Genomic DNA, 16,233 nt, shown 5'->3' on the forward strand with positions numbered 1-16,233 from the left:
CAGAGAATTTCTTTATTGAAACTATCAACTTTTACCATGAAATTTTACATACATGATAGAAAATGGGAGACACGTGCCAATTAAACACCAGGAAAAAATACTTTAATAGTGTTGTTATATAGTGTATTGGCTAATTCCAGTGGATCCTCATCTTTTACTGCTGACATTATCTCCAGTATTTGACTAAAACAAAACAAAAAACAGATAGTTAAATTCCCAAGTATGTATTCTATTCAAAGGTATATAATCATCTTTTTCCACATAAAGGAAGATAATGCATTTAATATACTTTAATACAGTATGTGAAACTTAATGGTTATTAAAGTTTTCAGTGATATTAATACAAAAAAATTAACATACTACCAGTAGTAAGAGATATTTCTGGGGCTGCCTTGCATATAACTAGAGCTAAGAACCAGTAAATTATTAAACCGGCCATCTGTATTATGTACACATTAACTCTGTGGAAGTGAGTCCTCTTGAATTCTGGGTCATAATGCATTCATTAGTCATAATCAGCATTTTTTTTTTTTTTTTTTTTTTTGAGACGGTCTCACTTGCTCATCCTTGCTAGAGTGCCATGGTGTCTTAGCTCACAGCAACCTCGAACTCTTGGGTTCAAGTGAACCTCTTGCCTCAGTTTCCCAAGTAGCTGGGACTACAGGTGTCCACCACAGTGCCCAGCTACTTTTTTTTTTTTTTTGCAGAAGACAGAGTCTCACTTTATCGCCCTCAGTAGAGTACCTGGCGTCACACAGCTCACAGCAACCTCCAGCTCCTCCAGCTCCTGGGCTTAGGTGATTCTCTTGCCTCAGGCTCCCGAGTAGCTGTGACTACAGGCACTCACCACAATGCTTGGCTATTTTTTTGTTGCAGTTTGGCTGGGGCTGGGTTTGAACCCGCCACCCTCAGTATATGGGGCCAGTGTCCTACCCACTGAGCCACAGGCACCGCCCCACGCCCAGCTATTTTTTAGAGACGGGGGTCTCTCTCTGGCTCAGGGTGGTCTTGAACCTGTGAACTAAGGCAGTCCACCCGCCTCAGCCTCCCAAGTGCTTGGGATTACCAGCATGAGCCACCGCGCCTGGCCCCATAATAAGCATTTAAAAAACTAAGAGTACACTATACTCAGTAAAGGTAAGTACTGTTCATTTTGGGTTTGGTTTTATTTATGAATGGATGTGTGTATTGAATCATAGTGTGAGGGGATACAAAGTTGGAAAGCTACTGCTTAGTAACCTAGTCCTTTAGAGACAACACATGAAGTCATTTACTTGGTTACTGGCGAGGAGGGTTTTCTGTTCCTGTACTTTTTTCCAAAAAGTGAGAATAGCACAGGTGTCCACCTTTCTGTTTCTGTGCTCAGAATAATAATTCCTAGCAACTGTTTGCTAGCAATATTATACATAGGTAGAATATATATATATTTATTTTGAGACAGAGCCTCAAGCTATTGCCCTGGGTAGGGTGCCAGGGCATCACAGCTCACAGCAACCTCCAACTCCTGGGCTTAAGCGATTCTCTTGCCTCAGCCTCCCAAGTAGCAGGGACTATAGGCACCCACCACAACACCCAGCTACTTTTTGGCTATAGTTGTTATTGGTGTTTGGCAGGCCCGGGCTGGATTTGAACCCACCAGCTCTGATGTATATGGCTGGCGCCTTAGCCACTTGAGCCACAAGCGCCGTGCCATAGGTAGAATATTTTTTATACATGAATTAGAATGTTATTAGAAAATCAAAATTAAACATTTAAATGTTCTTTGCCTAAGCTTTTTGTTCCTAATGGATATTTTAAATGTGAACACCTAAAAGAATTAGGGACAGGGATTTATGATTAATGGGAATTTATTTATTGTTTTGTAATAGTGACACACCTTGCTTGGTATATGCACTAATGCACTAAACAAACTGATTATACCAAATTTTTACCTGATAGTTAAAATACACCAAAAGCAAATCTAATGACAATGTGAAAATCTATTAAGTACAGAATTCCCATTGTATATACTAAGAATTGGAACTCTCAGTAGTGCTGCTGATACAGACTTTTCAAAGTTTACAACAGCTTTCCTTAGATTGTATAGCAAAATCACTTTATTCAAATTGAGAAATGGTTTAAGAGATATCCAGTGGAGCTTAGAATATTCTAGTAAGTTTGATAATGCAAATGTGTGGCAATCTTTAAAGAACTGTTTTGCATCCAGGCTATTTCCATATATCTTCAGTGGCTTAAAGCTGCAGTTATTCCATAAAGAATATGTCATGTCCCTGAGAATTTAGTGCCTTTTAATGTAGCACTTTCACGCTAGGCAGATTTTTAAAGTCTTGCAGGATCTGTACAATTCCTGCCACCATCTCCTTTCCTGTCCCTCGTCACACCGACACCAGTTAATACCTTTAAAATCTAACTGCCACTCACTCTTCTGCTTAAATACTTGAGGTCCTGATAAAATCTAAACTGTGGATGACATGTAAGAGCACTCACTCTCTGGCCTCACTCTGCTTTCCCAGACTTTCTTCTACTTATCTCCTGCTTCCTACTTTCAGTCACACTAACTCATTGTTACCTGGATCAGCCAAGCCCTTCTGCAGTCTGCCTTTGCTGAAGGTGTTTGTCTTTGGCCTAACTCACTGTCATGCTTAAAATAAATAGCTGAAATGTCACTTGAATAACACTCTCCTATTTTCCTGTTTCCCCTTAAGGCAGCCACTTCATGTATCCTCCAGTCTCTATAACCACGGTAGTGCTGTTATAGAGATAAGAATATATTATTCTTCTTATCTCTATAACAGCGACGGTAGTGCTGTTAATAATATAATATAATATAATATAATATATTCTTATCTCTATAACAGCACTACCGTCTTGGACTGCATTGCTGCTTTGTTCCAAGGGGACAGGGGCCCTTGTCTAAGTCACTGAATACCTAATCCAAAGTGCCTAACAATAGGTATTCATCTGGTGGATAGATAGGGTGGGGAGCATCTTGATTCTTCTGTGCTGCTGTTGTAACTTTTTTGTAGCATACAGCAGGAACTCCAAAATGTCTGTTTCAAAAAATTTATATCTAAACAAAGAGGAAAGCTCTCCATAAAGACTTACAAGGTAAAACTTAACAGAATTGAGGTTGGTAAAAATGACTTTGTAAATAGTAATCTGCTAATTCAAAATTAGCAGTAGATTAAAGATATGTGTATTTGTGAAATGTGATTAAAAATTTTCAGATCACGGGCGGCGCCTGTGGCTCAGTGAGTAGGGCACTGGCCCCATATGCTGAGGGTGGCGGGTTCGGACACAGCCCTGGCCAAACTGCAACAGAAAAATAGCCGGGCGTTGTGGCGCGTGCCTGTAGTCCCAGCTGCTCGGGAGGCTGAGGCAAGAGAATCGCGTAAGCCCAAGAGTAGAGGTTGCTGTGAGCCGTGTGACGCCACGGCACTCTACCCGAGGGCGGTACAGTGAGACTCTGTCTCTATAAAAAAAAAAAAAAAAAAAGAAAAATTTTCAGGTCGCAAATGGTGATTTTCTCAAGCAAATTACTTAGCAAATTGAAAAACAGGTATTCACAATTGCAGCTAATAGACAATCCAATGTTTTTAAGAGGTTACATGTAGAAACGTCGTGAAATTTCATAGCTAAAGTCACAGCTATAATTTTGCGTAAGATTGAAGCTGTACAGAAAACTGACTTGGATACGCTTTTGGCAACTATTTCCTCTAAATTGGCTGCTGGTAAAATACCAGTTTCTTATTTCAAGTATCCTCTTAGTTCCCCAAAGAATTAGAAATACTATCTTTTGACTGAATCTGCAAGGACTTACATTTCATAAAAATTACAGATGATTATTAACCAGAATTTAAGTCTATTCCTCACCCTGTGGCTTTGAAAACATTCAGTTTTAAAGTCATTGCCAGCACAAGCATGTTAATAAAGGAAAAGAACCTTTCAAATGTATTTTTATAGAGCAATGCTTCACCTTTTTGCCTGCTGAATTTTAGGTTTGGTTTAACTAATACTCTATGTGTTAGAAACTACTAATAAAGATGGTGTGTGTAGAAGTAGTTATTATAACCTCAAAGTAATAATCCAATATTTTTATGAATCTGTTAAAAATATGCCCAATTGTCCAAACTGGCAAATCATACCAGTTCTAGATTGATAGAGTCTACATTGTGCAAGCAAAAAGAAACTGGATTGTGTGCCAATTAATACGATTTAAACAACTTTCCCTGTTATAATATTCTTTATAGCTCTTTGAAAGCTCACAGGCCCTCTTTTCACCTGTGCTCTACATTATAATAAAAAAAATCCTGAATTACTGCTTGCTTAGGAAATAAAATGCATAGAAGTTCTGTTTTTTTTTTTTTTGCAGTTTTTGGTCGGGGCTGGGTTTGAACCTGCCAACCTCCGGTATATGGGGCCAGTGCCCTATTCCTTGAGCCACAGGAGCTGCCCCCCCCCCCTTTATAGTGAAAACAAATTAATTTATTAAGGACTTTTTCCATTTCATATCTTCAGAAGGGTTGATTAGAAATTCTTTTTCCTTTTCTTTTTTTTCCTTTTGGTTGGAAAAAAGAAATCCTGTCACTTTGCCTTTTGTTTTGAGGGCTTAAAGAAATAATGTTATTTCTTAGATTTATTTGTCATATCATTTAAAATGCAGGTATCATTAACAAAAAGGTGTGCTAAAGCTTTCTGTTATGGAACAGTAGCAGGGAAACTGCATGAGAACAGAACTTAAACCAGGTGAGGTCATTATTTGGATAGCTTTCAGATCTTTTCCTCTCTCCTACAGTATGACAGATAACCAAAATCACATTTCTCACTACTGCAATAAAAATCACTGTAAGTCTAGAGGATATTAAAAGGGCTGCGATAGAGCAATTCAGGTGCAAATTCCTCCAAATCACTATTAATATGGTGGCCTTTGAACTCAACTTCATTTGGAATTCATGATACTTTAACTCTGTCCTATGAGTTCATTTTTTTATAGTGACATTTGGTGGTTGACTAATAATTTTGAAGACCATGAAAGCAAAAATACTTACATTATATGGCATGGCTCATTTCTATCTTTTAAACAGTGCCCATTTTCCCATTTCTTTTTGGTAGGAAACGAAGTTTTTACATATTTTGATCCAGCATGTGTACTTTTGACACCACACCAAGGTGCATCTAGAGTTAGGCAAAGAAAAGTGTCTCTTAAAGGGTTTACCTTTTAAATTGATTTTTATTAACATTATCAAACTAACATATAATCTCTAACTTATAAGCAATGACTCAGCTCCAAGATAGCAAAATTAATGCAAAATTAATGCAACAGAAAGCAGTTCTAAGGAAAGCACAAAATAAAATCTTGAATGGTATATTAAATGCATACTCTAAGACTTTTATCCCTTTTTTTCCTGCTAATATTACTGTTGGTATATAGCATGCTTTTTAAAAAAAGAGACCTAAACCTAAAAGAAATAAAACTATAACATGAAACCATTAAAGTTAAATGTCTATATAGCCTCTATTAAATGTGAAGCCGTGTTTTAGAATACTTAATCTAGTTTCTAAAGAATTTTAATAGCTCAAACATTCACAAGCATTGTACTTTTAATCATTTTGTTTTCGTAACTGCTCAAGGAAATGAACGTGATTTCTCCAGAAAGGCTCAGTCTTGACTTTTATGGTACAAGGAGAACTTAGAGTTATGGGGTTTAGGTACAAGTTTTAGCTTTTAATCTTGTTTTGTTAATTTATTTTTTGCTTAGAGAAGCTAAGTCGCCTGAATCTATTCTCCATCCTCTGCTTCCTAAGCAGTTGGGATTATAGGTGTGTGCCAACCTGCCCAGTTCTTTGTTTTAAGAAGCAACAGGTTCTAAAATTCTTACCCTAAATCAATGTGATTTAAATTTTTGTACTTTCAGAAGTGCTACAGAATTACATCATTATAAAGACATTGCCTAAAAAAAATTCTGAATAGATTGTGAAACCCTGAGGTAAAATTCTCAGCGAAGACTCCCTGTTTAGTTATTCATAACCATGACCTCCTGAGTTATCACATTCTAACATCTCCCTTTTTTAAGTGCTTAGACTTAGCCACACTTCCAAAGTTGGAAAAAAAAAAATCACTTGCATATTTTCCCATTGATAATAACCTCCATGGGTCTCAGTAAAAAGTATGATTGCTGAGGTTGACATGCAGTCAAACTTATTTCTCTAGCTTTTTGTTAGGTTTTAATAGGAAACTTACAGTTCTGAAAATAAACTTACCTGTCTCAATCATTAATTTTTCACTAGGTATTGACTTCAAAACTTCCAAATTAGCCTCAGTTTTCAAAGAGCTTTAAAAAAGTGTACATATTTTAAAAGGTAACATTTAATGAATAACTTTTTCTATATCACAAACTTATGTACATTACAAAACCAACCCAAAACCCCGTAATAAGTTTTGTTTTCAGTATAGTTTAGAGTATTTGCATGCGTCCCTCCTCAGAATCCTGAGTAGGATCTATTTTAACCAGATATGATTGATTCTCAAATAGCTTTCTGTATCAGTCTAAGTAAAATTAACTTGAATTCACGTGCATCTGAGTAACATGCCTAACTTGAGAGGTACTTGTAAGGCTTTTAATTTTCATTTTCTTAACATTCCACTTTCAGCCCCTGAGACAGATTGAATTATTGCTCCTAATTCTTCACTCTGATAGAATCGTCTATCTGCACCCCTGCCTTGGTTTCTTACTAGGAAGGATGAACTCTACTCCTTGAATCTGGGATTGGCCTCAAGACTTGGTCTGGCCAATGATATGACATGACCATAGGCCTGAAAGGTATTTTTGTGATCTGGATGGCCTAAAAGTAGCACCATGGAGTAGTTAAAAGGCCTTCATTTAAATGCTTAGTGACTTACATGCTATGTGCCTGCAGAAAAAGCCACAGCAGACAAGCAAACCAATTCAACTAAAGAAAGATCCAAGAACTAAGTACAGTACCTAGAAAGGTGGGGGTATAAAGCAGAAGACTGAACTGAGGATAGTTGGAAAATCTGGTAAAGAAAAGGCAGCGTTCCCAAGTTAGGTACTCATGACTGGTGCAGAGAGGAGTGTAGGGTCTGCAGGGAACCCCAATTAGAGGGACTGGGTTGGGGATTAAGCACAGAGACATGGGATTGAAGCTGGAGACGGACTGCCCACTGAACAGTGAGATCCACCACGCTCCAGGGCACTGTGGGCTACTTTTATGAATTCTCCACTCCACTTTTCCAGTGGGGAATAGAGGATGTCTTGCTGGAGCAACTGAATCAATCCAGAAAAAAATCTCTACAAAATGACATTGGGAATCCCTAGTGAAAATGTGATTTAGCCATCTGAGCCTGCTTGTTGCTGAACTGCCTCCCACAGAGCTTCCAAACAGCTTTAAGAAAAAAATAAACAACAACATAAAACAGGAAGGACAGGACTGTCTGACAATTGAAGAAGGTCTCCCTCATGACAGACCAAAACAAAGAGGAAAAAGGAAATAGGAAATAAAGCAGTAAGACAAGCATAAAATAATTCTAAACTATAATTTATGTCTTCAGAGAGATAAGGAGACACTGTATTTGTCAAGATTATGGTATAAATAAGATAGTTTTCAGAGACTGAAAATAAAAAATGAAGTCAATTTCATTTAAAAGGTCGAAAAATATAAAGCCCTTTTCTGGAAGGAGGATAAAAAGTAGAGATGGGAGGGGCCAAGCGCAGTAGCTCACGCCTTTAATCCCAGTACTTTGGGAGGCCGACATGGGCGAACTGAGACCGATCTGAGCCAGAATGAGACCCCATCTCTAAAAAAAAAAACAAAAATAGCCAGGCATTATGGCGGGCACCTGTAGTCCCAGCTACACAGGAAGCTGAGACGAGAATTGCTTGAACCCAAGGGTTAGAGGTTGCTGTGAGCTATGGACTCCACAGCACTCTTGGGGGGTAGGGGGAAAGGGTTGCGTGTGACAAAGTGAGACTCTGTCTCAAAAAAAAAAAAAAGAAAGAAAGGAGGGATGGGAAAAAGCAGAATGAAAAATAAGAATACCAGAGTTACCAGTGTGGGATATCCAAAGAAAGAACACAAAGCAAACAACAAAAAAATCAAGAAAATTCCCCAGGACTGACAAAAATGGGCTTCTAGGTGCAAAGAGCCAATAAGAAAGCACAGCACAATGAACGACCAAAAAACCATCAAAACACATCTTTGTGAAGTTTTACAAAACCAGAGATCAAGAACTAAAACCTTCCACATACAAAAGTAGGTCACAGGAGAAGGTCTGGGAATCAGAATAGCAATCAACATCATCATTGAAAAGATAGCATAAATTCTCAGTGAAAATGATTTCGTTTTATTTTTATTTTTTTTCTGTAGAGATGAGGTCTTCCTATAGGGCCAAGATTGGAATGCAATGGCTTCTCACAGGCATGAGGCATGATCACGGCACACAGCAGCCTCACATTCTTGGTTTCAAGCAATCTTCCAGTATTAGCCTCCCAAGTGTCTGAAACTCCACGTGTGCCTGGAAAATGATTTGTGATCTAGAATTTTATGCTGAGAAAAACTATCAACCCAAAGTGGATCTCCCCTGTCCACTTTTATTAACTATGTAGGCAACGTTTTAAGAGGCAAAATAAATTCATCTTCAAACATGCAAAATCTCAAAATATATACTTCCCATGAAAACTTTCTCAGGAGGATATTAGAAAATGGGTTTCACCAAAACAAACAAATACACAGGACCTAAAAATAGGAGTTCTATCAGAGAAGAGACACTAGTCCAACTGAAACAAAGATGGAAGGGTTGAGAGCTAAAGAAACCATGAGATTATCTAGACAGGTTTGTGCATGTGGAAAAACATAAAAGCATTCCACAGAGCTGTGGAAGGGAGAGGCCTTCAAGTTTTGATGAAGGCCAAGTAAATAAAAACGAGGTAAATTACCCTCGGACAACAAAAAGTGCTACAAGAAGAGAACTGTAAGCATGGTATAACACATAGTTTAGCCATTGACAATACAGAGACATAAGGAAAGTACTGAATATTCATATAACCAAAAAACGGAAGTAACTACATTGAGAGGAATATGGAAGGAAATGGAGGTGGGGATGATGAGAATGGGCAAGGGGGTGAATCAAGAGGTAACAGTATATACATATTTTTTAGAAATAGGCTACAAACAGCAAAGTGCCTCTGGAAAAGCTGACTTAGGGGAAGGGGCATGTGGGAGGACTATGATGTTCATAAGTCTTTTAGTGCTACGTGATTTTTTAATCCCTATGCAAGTATTCTTTTGCACATTAATTTATAAATTAAATTATTAAATATGAAATAAGCAGCTAGGACATTCAAGCTCCGACCTCTATAGCAAATAAGTAATTCAATGATTCTGTTTTCCTAAGATTTTAGTAAAAAATTATGTAATCATTGAAGTAATTATCTTAAGGAACTGAAACACTAAAGAGGAAAAACAAGTCTTACACTATTTTGCAATTTATTATTTTTTTTTTAGTTTGCAAGTTATTTTAATGAGCTACACTGACATCTATGAAAAGATACTGGTAGAAATTCTTACATATTTGACAAGTCCAGCAACCTGGCTGTGCTAGGTGAGTGTATGAGCGCCTGGGGTTTAATGTGGTATTGGAGCAGAAAGGTCATGAGTGAGGAGCCAGAGGACACAGGTTCTCACACTTGCAGAAATTCTATACCTGTTTCTTAACTTCTTTGAGCTTTAGTTTCTTGGTTTATTGTCATAGAATAAACTTTCTCCCACAATTAGACATTACATGTGTATATGCATATGTAATGTAATGAACCCGTTTTTAAATGGATCAAATAACCTGAAAATGAATTAGAGAAATTGCCAGAGAAAGTTAGCTGCTGATCTCAACACAAAATTGTTTTCCATTATTAGAACACAGGGTAATACATTATTAGAACATATTAGTAATGTACTATTTAATACGTAAATAATTACTATGATTTCTATGTAAAAGGAAATGAAAACACACACAAACTTTAACAAAAATCAATCTTTGTCAGCACTTCACTGTAAAACAGTTTAAGAAATCTGCTTAAATAAAAGTTAAAAACCACTATGAACGTACCAACCGTTAAACCCTATGTAAAGATCCAAGTCAATCAAAGCTGCTGCTGCTTCCTTGGTGCCATCAAATGAATGTACCTAGGGATATACAGGTATAATTTTATTATTATAATAATTACTCTTTAAAACTCTAAATAACATTAGTAAGACTTTCTAAACAGAAATAAATATGCACGTAAAGGTTTTGGGACCACAGAGTTTCAAATGTGGTGGCCTGTATAATTTTTATTTTCAAATCAGATTTCACTTGTTTATAGCCTGTCGTCTCCATCTCCCTTTTGGTAAGAGATTACACAACCTGAATGTGGCACACAAAGGCATGAAATTAGCTGCCTAGAATTTCTCTTTACGTTGTTGATGTCTATGCACCAGCAATATTGCAGACCCTCCAAGGAGGACAGCAGTATGGAGTCAAAAGCACAAGGAAGGGTTAGAAATGTTCTAATACCATATAAAGTATATTTTAAAATATTGTTGAAGTTTGAATAAGTTGAAGGATACCTTTTCTATAAATGACTTTTTTTTTTTCTTTTTTTGTGGGTTCTGGCCGGGCTGGGTTTGAACCCGCCACCTCCGGCATATGGGACCGGCGCCCTACCACTTTGAGCCACAGGCGCCGCCCTCTATAAATGACTTTTAAGAGGCAAGGTTTAAGAAGCTCTAGAAAGAGGTGAGAATGCTGCTTAGAAGTATAAACTGTTAGATAATCAGTATCAACTCAGCAGGCAAAAAAGATGGAGATGACAAGGTTAAGGCAGAGCTTATACTTGGAATGTATTTTTATAAAGAAAAACAAATAACACTCCTTTAGAAAGTAAGGTCACCTAACAACTGATGTCATATTATACTGAGTCCAGAGAGTCTGAAGACACTATAGATAACATATTTCTCAGTGGTAAAGAAATGTGTGTGACATAGCTGTCCCTACAGCAGCAGTCCCCGTCCATTTCGGTACCAAGGACTGGTCTCATGAAGACAATTTTTCCATAGATGGGGGCAGGAGTGATGGTTTTGATGTGAATCTGCAAGCAATTATCTACGTGCAGTCTACTCTCTTTGCTAATGATAATCTGTATTTGCAGCCAGTCCCCAGGACTAGCAATCACCACCTCAGCCCCACCTCAGATCATCAGGCAGTCGATTCTATAAGGAGTGTGCAACCTAGACCCCTTGCATGCTCATTTTTACATAGGTTCACACTCATTAATTAGTATATGAAAATACAGTAGAAGGTCCATAATTGACCACCTCCTTAGGTTGACCTAAGTTTTATAGACTAGACATTCACCACATGTCTGTATCAGTACAGTAGGCCTAGTTCTTTATTGTGACCACCACTGTATGTTGACCAGTTTGTTACAGTCCCTTGGGTGGTCAACTTAAAGAGGTTCTACTATATTCCAAACTTCAAAAAAAATCCAAAATCTGAAACACTTTTGGATAAGGGATTACACAACCTGCATGTGGCACACACAAAAAGACAGTGATGCAAGTGACAGGAAATGGCTGTCAGTACAGATGAAACTTCACTTGCTCACCCACGCACTCACCTGCTCTGCAACCTGGTTCCTAACAGGTCATGGACAGGTCCCTGACTGTGGCCTAGGGATCAGGGACTGCAGCTGTATAGGCTTATTTTTTCCCTCAGCATTTCTAGCTGACTAGAAAGACAGCCTCCATTAATATCAACATAATTTTAAATGTGACTCCTCATAAACCATTCCAGAAAATTAATTATTTGGCAACTTTTTTTGGAAAAAAATGTAAAAATTGGTTTGGATTTGTTGCTTTGTTGTTGTTGTTGTTAATTTTTAAAGACTATCGTAGAATCATCCAAGTAAATTCTTTCTTAAAAATAAAGGGCTGAGAAAGAGTTTAAAGATTATGATAAATGCCACCAGTAATCCCAAGTGGATTAATTAAAATTTCTCTCAATTTCCGAGTATAGTTTCTAAAGGATAAATCAGAGTCAGCATACTAAAGAAAAAACGTCCACAGTAGTATCAACATCACAGCAATGGAGAATGCATACATATTTCTAGTATGAGGCATGAAACATGAGGCAGAGGCTAAAAACTTGAGACTGTATCTGGGACTGTCAAAGCAAGGCAGTATGGGCATATAGTAAGTGCTCAGAGCTATTTCCTCTTCCTTATCATAGTATAACTGTGATTTTATATACCTGGATATCAGCTATTTTGCTAGAGACAGTCACTGAACCTCTGCTGAAATTGTACGTGAAAATCTATATATATATGAGTATTTTTTCTAAGGCTGATTCTTAGTGGAATCCGTGATCCAAGAAATAAAAAAAATCACTGCTATAGATAACCTAAGTTAAACGATGGGTAGATATATTTATGGGGACTGTATCAAGAATAATGATTGAAATGACCACGTGGAAGAAGTGTTTAGAGCGGAATGCAAAACTGAAATAAATATTTAAAAATATTATAAAACTTGGTTTATATTTGTTCAAAATTAGACTGAAGAACATATAATAATGGCTGGATGAAGAGACAGAGAAAAAATATTATGTAGGGTTAGAATGTGTAAATTCACAGGGTTTTCTTGTGAACAGAATTCTATTCATTCTCATACTCTGAACAAGTGAACTAAAATTATGTTTAGTAAATTTTCATGTCTTTCAAATAATGGGAAAATAAGCTTCATAACTTTATTGCCAATGTTTGAATTGCAGGCCAACCTTAGTAGCCAACATGCTTTTGTGTGTCACATAAGGCCTGGGACCAGTGTTTCAGACTTTGGATTTTTTTTTTTTTTGAAGTCTGGAATGTCTGCATATACTAATCAGGTCTTTGAAATGTAATAAAAACAAATATTTCATACTTACCACTCCCCCTACACACCGATCTCTGTTTCTTTTCATTATGTCTGTGAATTAAAAACAGAAAGAACTTTTAGCAAATAGCTTGATTTACAGAAAATTCTTAAATTCTAAGTGAGATTTTTAGTTTTAACTCACCCAAAAATTCAGCATGTGAGTTTCGACAATGAAGAAACATTGGTAATTTTGTTTGTTCTGACAGTTCAAACTGTTTTTCAAAGTATCTGCATAAAGGAAAAAAACACTGTTAAAAATTTTGTTAAAAATTTAATTTTACCACGAGAAAAAGAATTAGGTCAAGTGATTCTTTTAATTAAAGGAATTTTATTCTCTAGAAATTACAGAATGGAAATAGTGACAATTAAAACACTTCAGGCTTAGCAGAGGGTTTTTATTAACATGCAACTTCCGGAAAGGGAAATTTCATTTTCTGGACTCAGAAAATTATTATTTTTTTTTTTTTATTGTTGGGGATTCATTGAGGGTACAATAAGCCAGGTTACACTGATTGCAATTGTTAGGTAAAGTCCCTCTTGCAATCATGTCTTGCCCCCATAAAGTGTGACACACACCAAGGCCCCGCCCACCTCCCTCTATCCCTCCTTCTGTTCCCCCCCCATAACCTTAATTGTCATTAATTGTCCACATATCAAAATTGAGTACACAGGATTCATGCTTCTCCATTCTTGTGATGCTTTACTAAGAATAATGTCTTCCACGTCCATCCAGGTTAATACGAAGGATGTAAAGTCTCCATTTTTTTTTTTTTTATTGTTGGGGATTCATTGAGGGTGCAATCAGTGGGAAGCAACTCCCATGAGAAGCCAGACAGAGCTTCATACTGAGTGTTATTTTATTACATTTTGCAACCACATTTTTCTATGTGCTCTTATAAATACAGTTACTGCCATTGACTCAAAAGAACAGGATTTCCTTGAAAATGAAATCTAAGTATTTGCTAAATAGCACAAAAACAGAATTACGCTATTTTTCAAAAAATGAAAATTACATGATAAAGTAACAGCCCTGAGTATTGTAAAGTACTTTATTACAAGGTTTTTCCAAGTGCCACATGCCAGTATCTCATTTGATCTTCAAAATAACCCCAGGACAGAGCTGGGGGCATAGTGCATATCCTGGCTCAAATGACCCAAAATGCTACATTTTGAAGATTCTTCCTGGCCCCAGGATATAATGAAAACAGCCAGAGGAAAAATAGGTGGGAGGTTGTATTTGTTTTATCATTTCAACAGGGTGCTCCTTTGCCCTCATTTGTGGTCACATAGGTTTAACTGGAACCAGGAGGACAGGTGCTTCTTATTTTCTTACATGGATTTATATCTTCTAGGTCTTTCAATTTGGGAGAACAATTTCTGTGTTTAACTGAAGCTTCTTTTGCTATATTTGCCTATTTCTTTTTTTTCCCCCCCCATTGGTAAGATAGGACTTTTATTAGAAGTTAGAAAGGAATATAGAAGAAGTAAAAAGCACGAGCGCTTCTGGAAAGGGGAAAGAACTGAAGAACTCCCTCGGGAGTCTCCATGTGGGCTCTTTTATCTAGGGGTCTTAAGGGATTACACATGGCTGGCAGTTGGTCCTTTACAGTCTTTGTCCCTTAGAAGGGATTAGGGTGTGTGCGCCTGCCCAAGGGGGAACCACCCAAAAAACCATCACAGGCTGCTTTGTTCATGGTCTTATCAGAGCCCAGAGGGTGTGTCCCCAAAAAGGGAGTCTGCTTGTGCCTGGAAATGGGGGTCTGACCTCTGAGCTCACCTGGGCCTAGAGAATGGGGGCTCTCTGTCTTGCCCTGAGTGGTGGAATCCTGTATCAATCCTCCCTCTCCAAATAGAAGCTCTAACTGCTGTTCGGGAAAAGGGGTGCTGACCGCTCCCAACTGCTTCCTGTTGAAGATGGACAGTAATATGGTATTTTCCTATTTCTTATCTCCTGATGTGTAAGACTATTTTCCTGAAGTACCCCACTGGCTCCTGAAAATGCAAAATTTTAAAATCAGAAATAGAAATACACTTCTTAAAGAAATAGTCTTCCTAAAATTGGTGGTCTATATCTTTATTACTCAACGTTTGAGTTTTTAGTTACCTTTTCTGATTCTGCTGGGGTAGAATAAGCAAAAATATTTTTTAGTTAACAAAGTGCTGAAATTTTACAGTGCTGGAAATATCTATAAAAACTTGGAGAAAAAAAGATTTTAAGCATTACTACTAGTTACTATTTCCATAACCTCAGAGCAATCAATTGTGCTCTGGCCGTCAGGTAAACTTTCTCCGGCATCCGGCCTCCGGCTCCACACAGCAGGCAGTGCTCTCTGCTTTGTGTTCCCTGCTCTATTCAGTACCAATATTTTTTTCCACATACAATTCCATGATCAAGCTACAATTTACAGACTGTGATGGTCAGTTTGGAAATTAGCTTCCTATTGCAGGGTAAACAAAAGTATAATTTATGAAAATAACAGAGAAGCCCAAGGAATGTGCCCACAGAATTTTATATAACTTGAGGAGGGAAAAGGTAGGTTCCTGAGTTCAAGTTAGCTAAGTATCATGAAGTCTCGTGTGGCAAAATGACACAAACCGATGATACAAATTGAGGCTAACTGGTACGTAACACCAAATGACTATCTGAAAGAAGAAAAAGCTGGCTCAGCGCCTGTAGCTCAATGGTTAGGGCACCAGCCACATACACTGAGGGTTTGAACCCGGCCCGGGCCTGCTAAACAGCAATGACAACTGCAACAAAAATATAGCCGGGTATTGTGGCAGGCACCTGTAGTCACAGCTACTTGGGAGGCTGAGGCAAGAGAATCATTTGAGCCCAAAAGTTTGAGGTTGCTGGGAGCTGTGACACAATGGCACTCTACTAAGGGTGACAGTGAGATTTTGTCTCAAAAAAATAAGTAAGTAAATACTTTTCAGGCCAGGTGCGGTAGCTCATGCCTATAATCCTAGCACTCTGGGAGGCTGAGACCGGAAGGATTGCTTGAGCTCAGGAGTTGCTCGGCCTGAGCAAGAGTGAGACCCCATCTCTACTAAAAATAGAAAAATTAGCTAGGCATTGTGATGGGCACCTGTAGTCCCAGCTACCTGGGTGGTTGAGGCAGGAGGATCACTAGAGCCCAGGAGTTTGAGGTTGATGTGAGCTAAGCTGATGCCACAGTACTCTATACTAAGCAACAGAGTGAGACTTTGTCTCCAAAAAAAAAAAAAAAAAAACACCAACCAGTAGAGGACCTAATACATGGTGGGGGT

At 37.8% G+C, this 16,233-nt stretch overlaps 1 protein-coding gene across 6 annotated transcripts in view; it reads right to left on the reverse strand.

Annotated features, from left to right (window-relative positions):
• Positions 1 to 16,233, reverse strand: part of TATDN1 (TatD DNase domain containing 1) — a 32,589-nt gene continuing 16,356 nt past the window's right edge. For all 6 annotated transcript variants that reach the window (XM_053558853.1, XM_053558855.1, XM_053558854.1 and 3 more), the window contains 6 exons: positions 13,106 to 13,191; positions 12,974 to 13,014; positions 10,121 to 10,197; positions 6,262 to 6,332; positions 5,049 to 5,175; positions 1 to 183 (listed from right to left, as the gene is read on the reverse strand). In XM_053558853.1, the coding sequence (XP_053414828.1) occupies positions 81 to 183; positions 5,049 to 5,175; positions 6,262 to 6,332; positions 10,121 to 10,197; positions 12,974 to 13,014; positions 13,106 to 13,191 (505 nt within the window). In that variant the 3' untranslated portion in view covers positions 1 to 80. The remainder of the gene's footprint in view (positions 184 to 5,048; positions 5,176 to 6,261; positions 6,333 to 10,120; positions 10,198 to 12,973; positions 13,015 to 13,105; positions 13,192 to 16,233) is intronic.

Source organism: Nycticebus coucang, chromosome 13 (assembly GCF_027406575.1).
Source record: "Nycticebus coucang isolate mNycCou1 chromosome 13, mNycCou1.pri, whole genome shotgun sequence".
NCBI classification, from domain to species: Eukaryota; Metazoa; Chordata; class Mammalia; order Primates; family Lorisidae; genus Nycticebus; species Nycticebus coucang.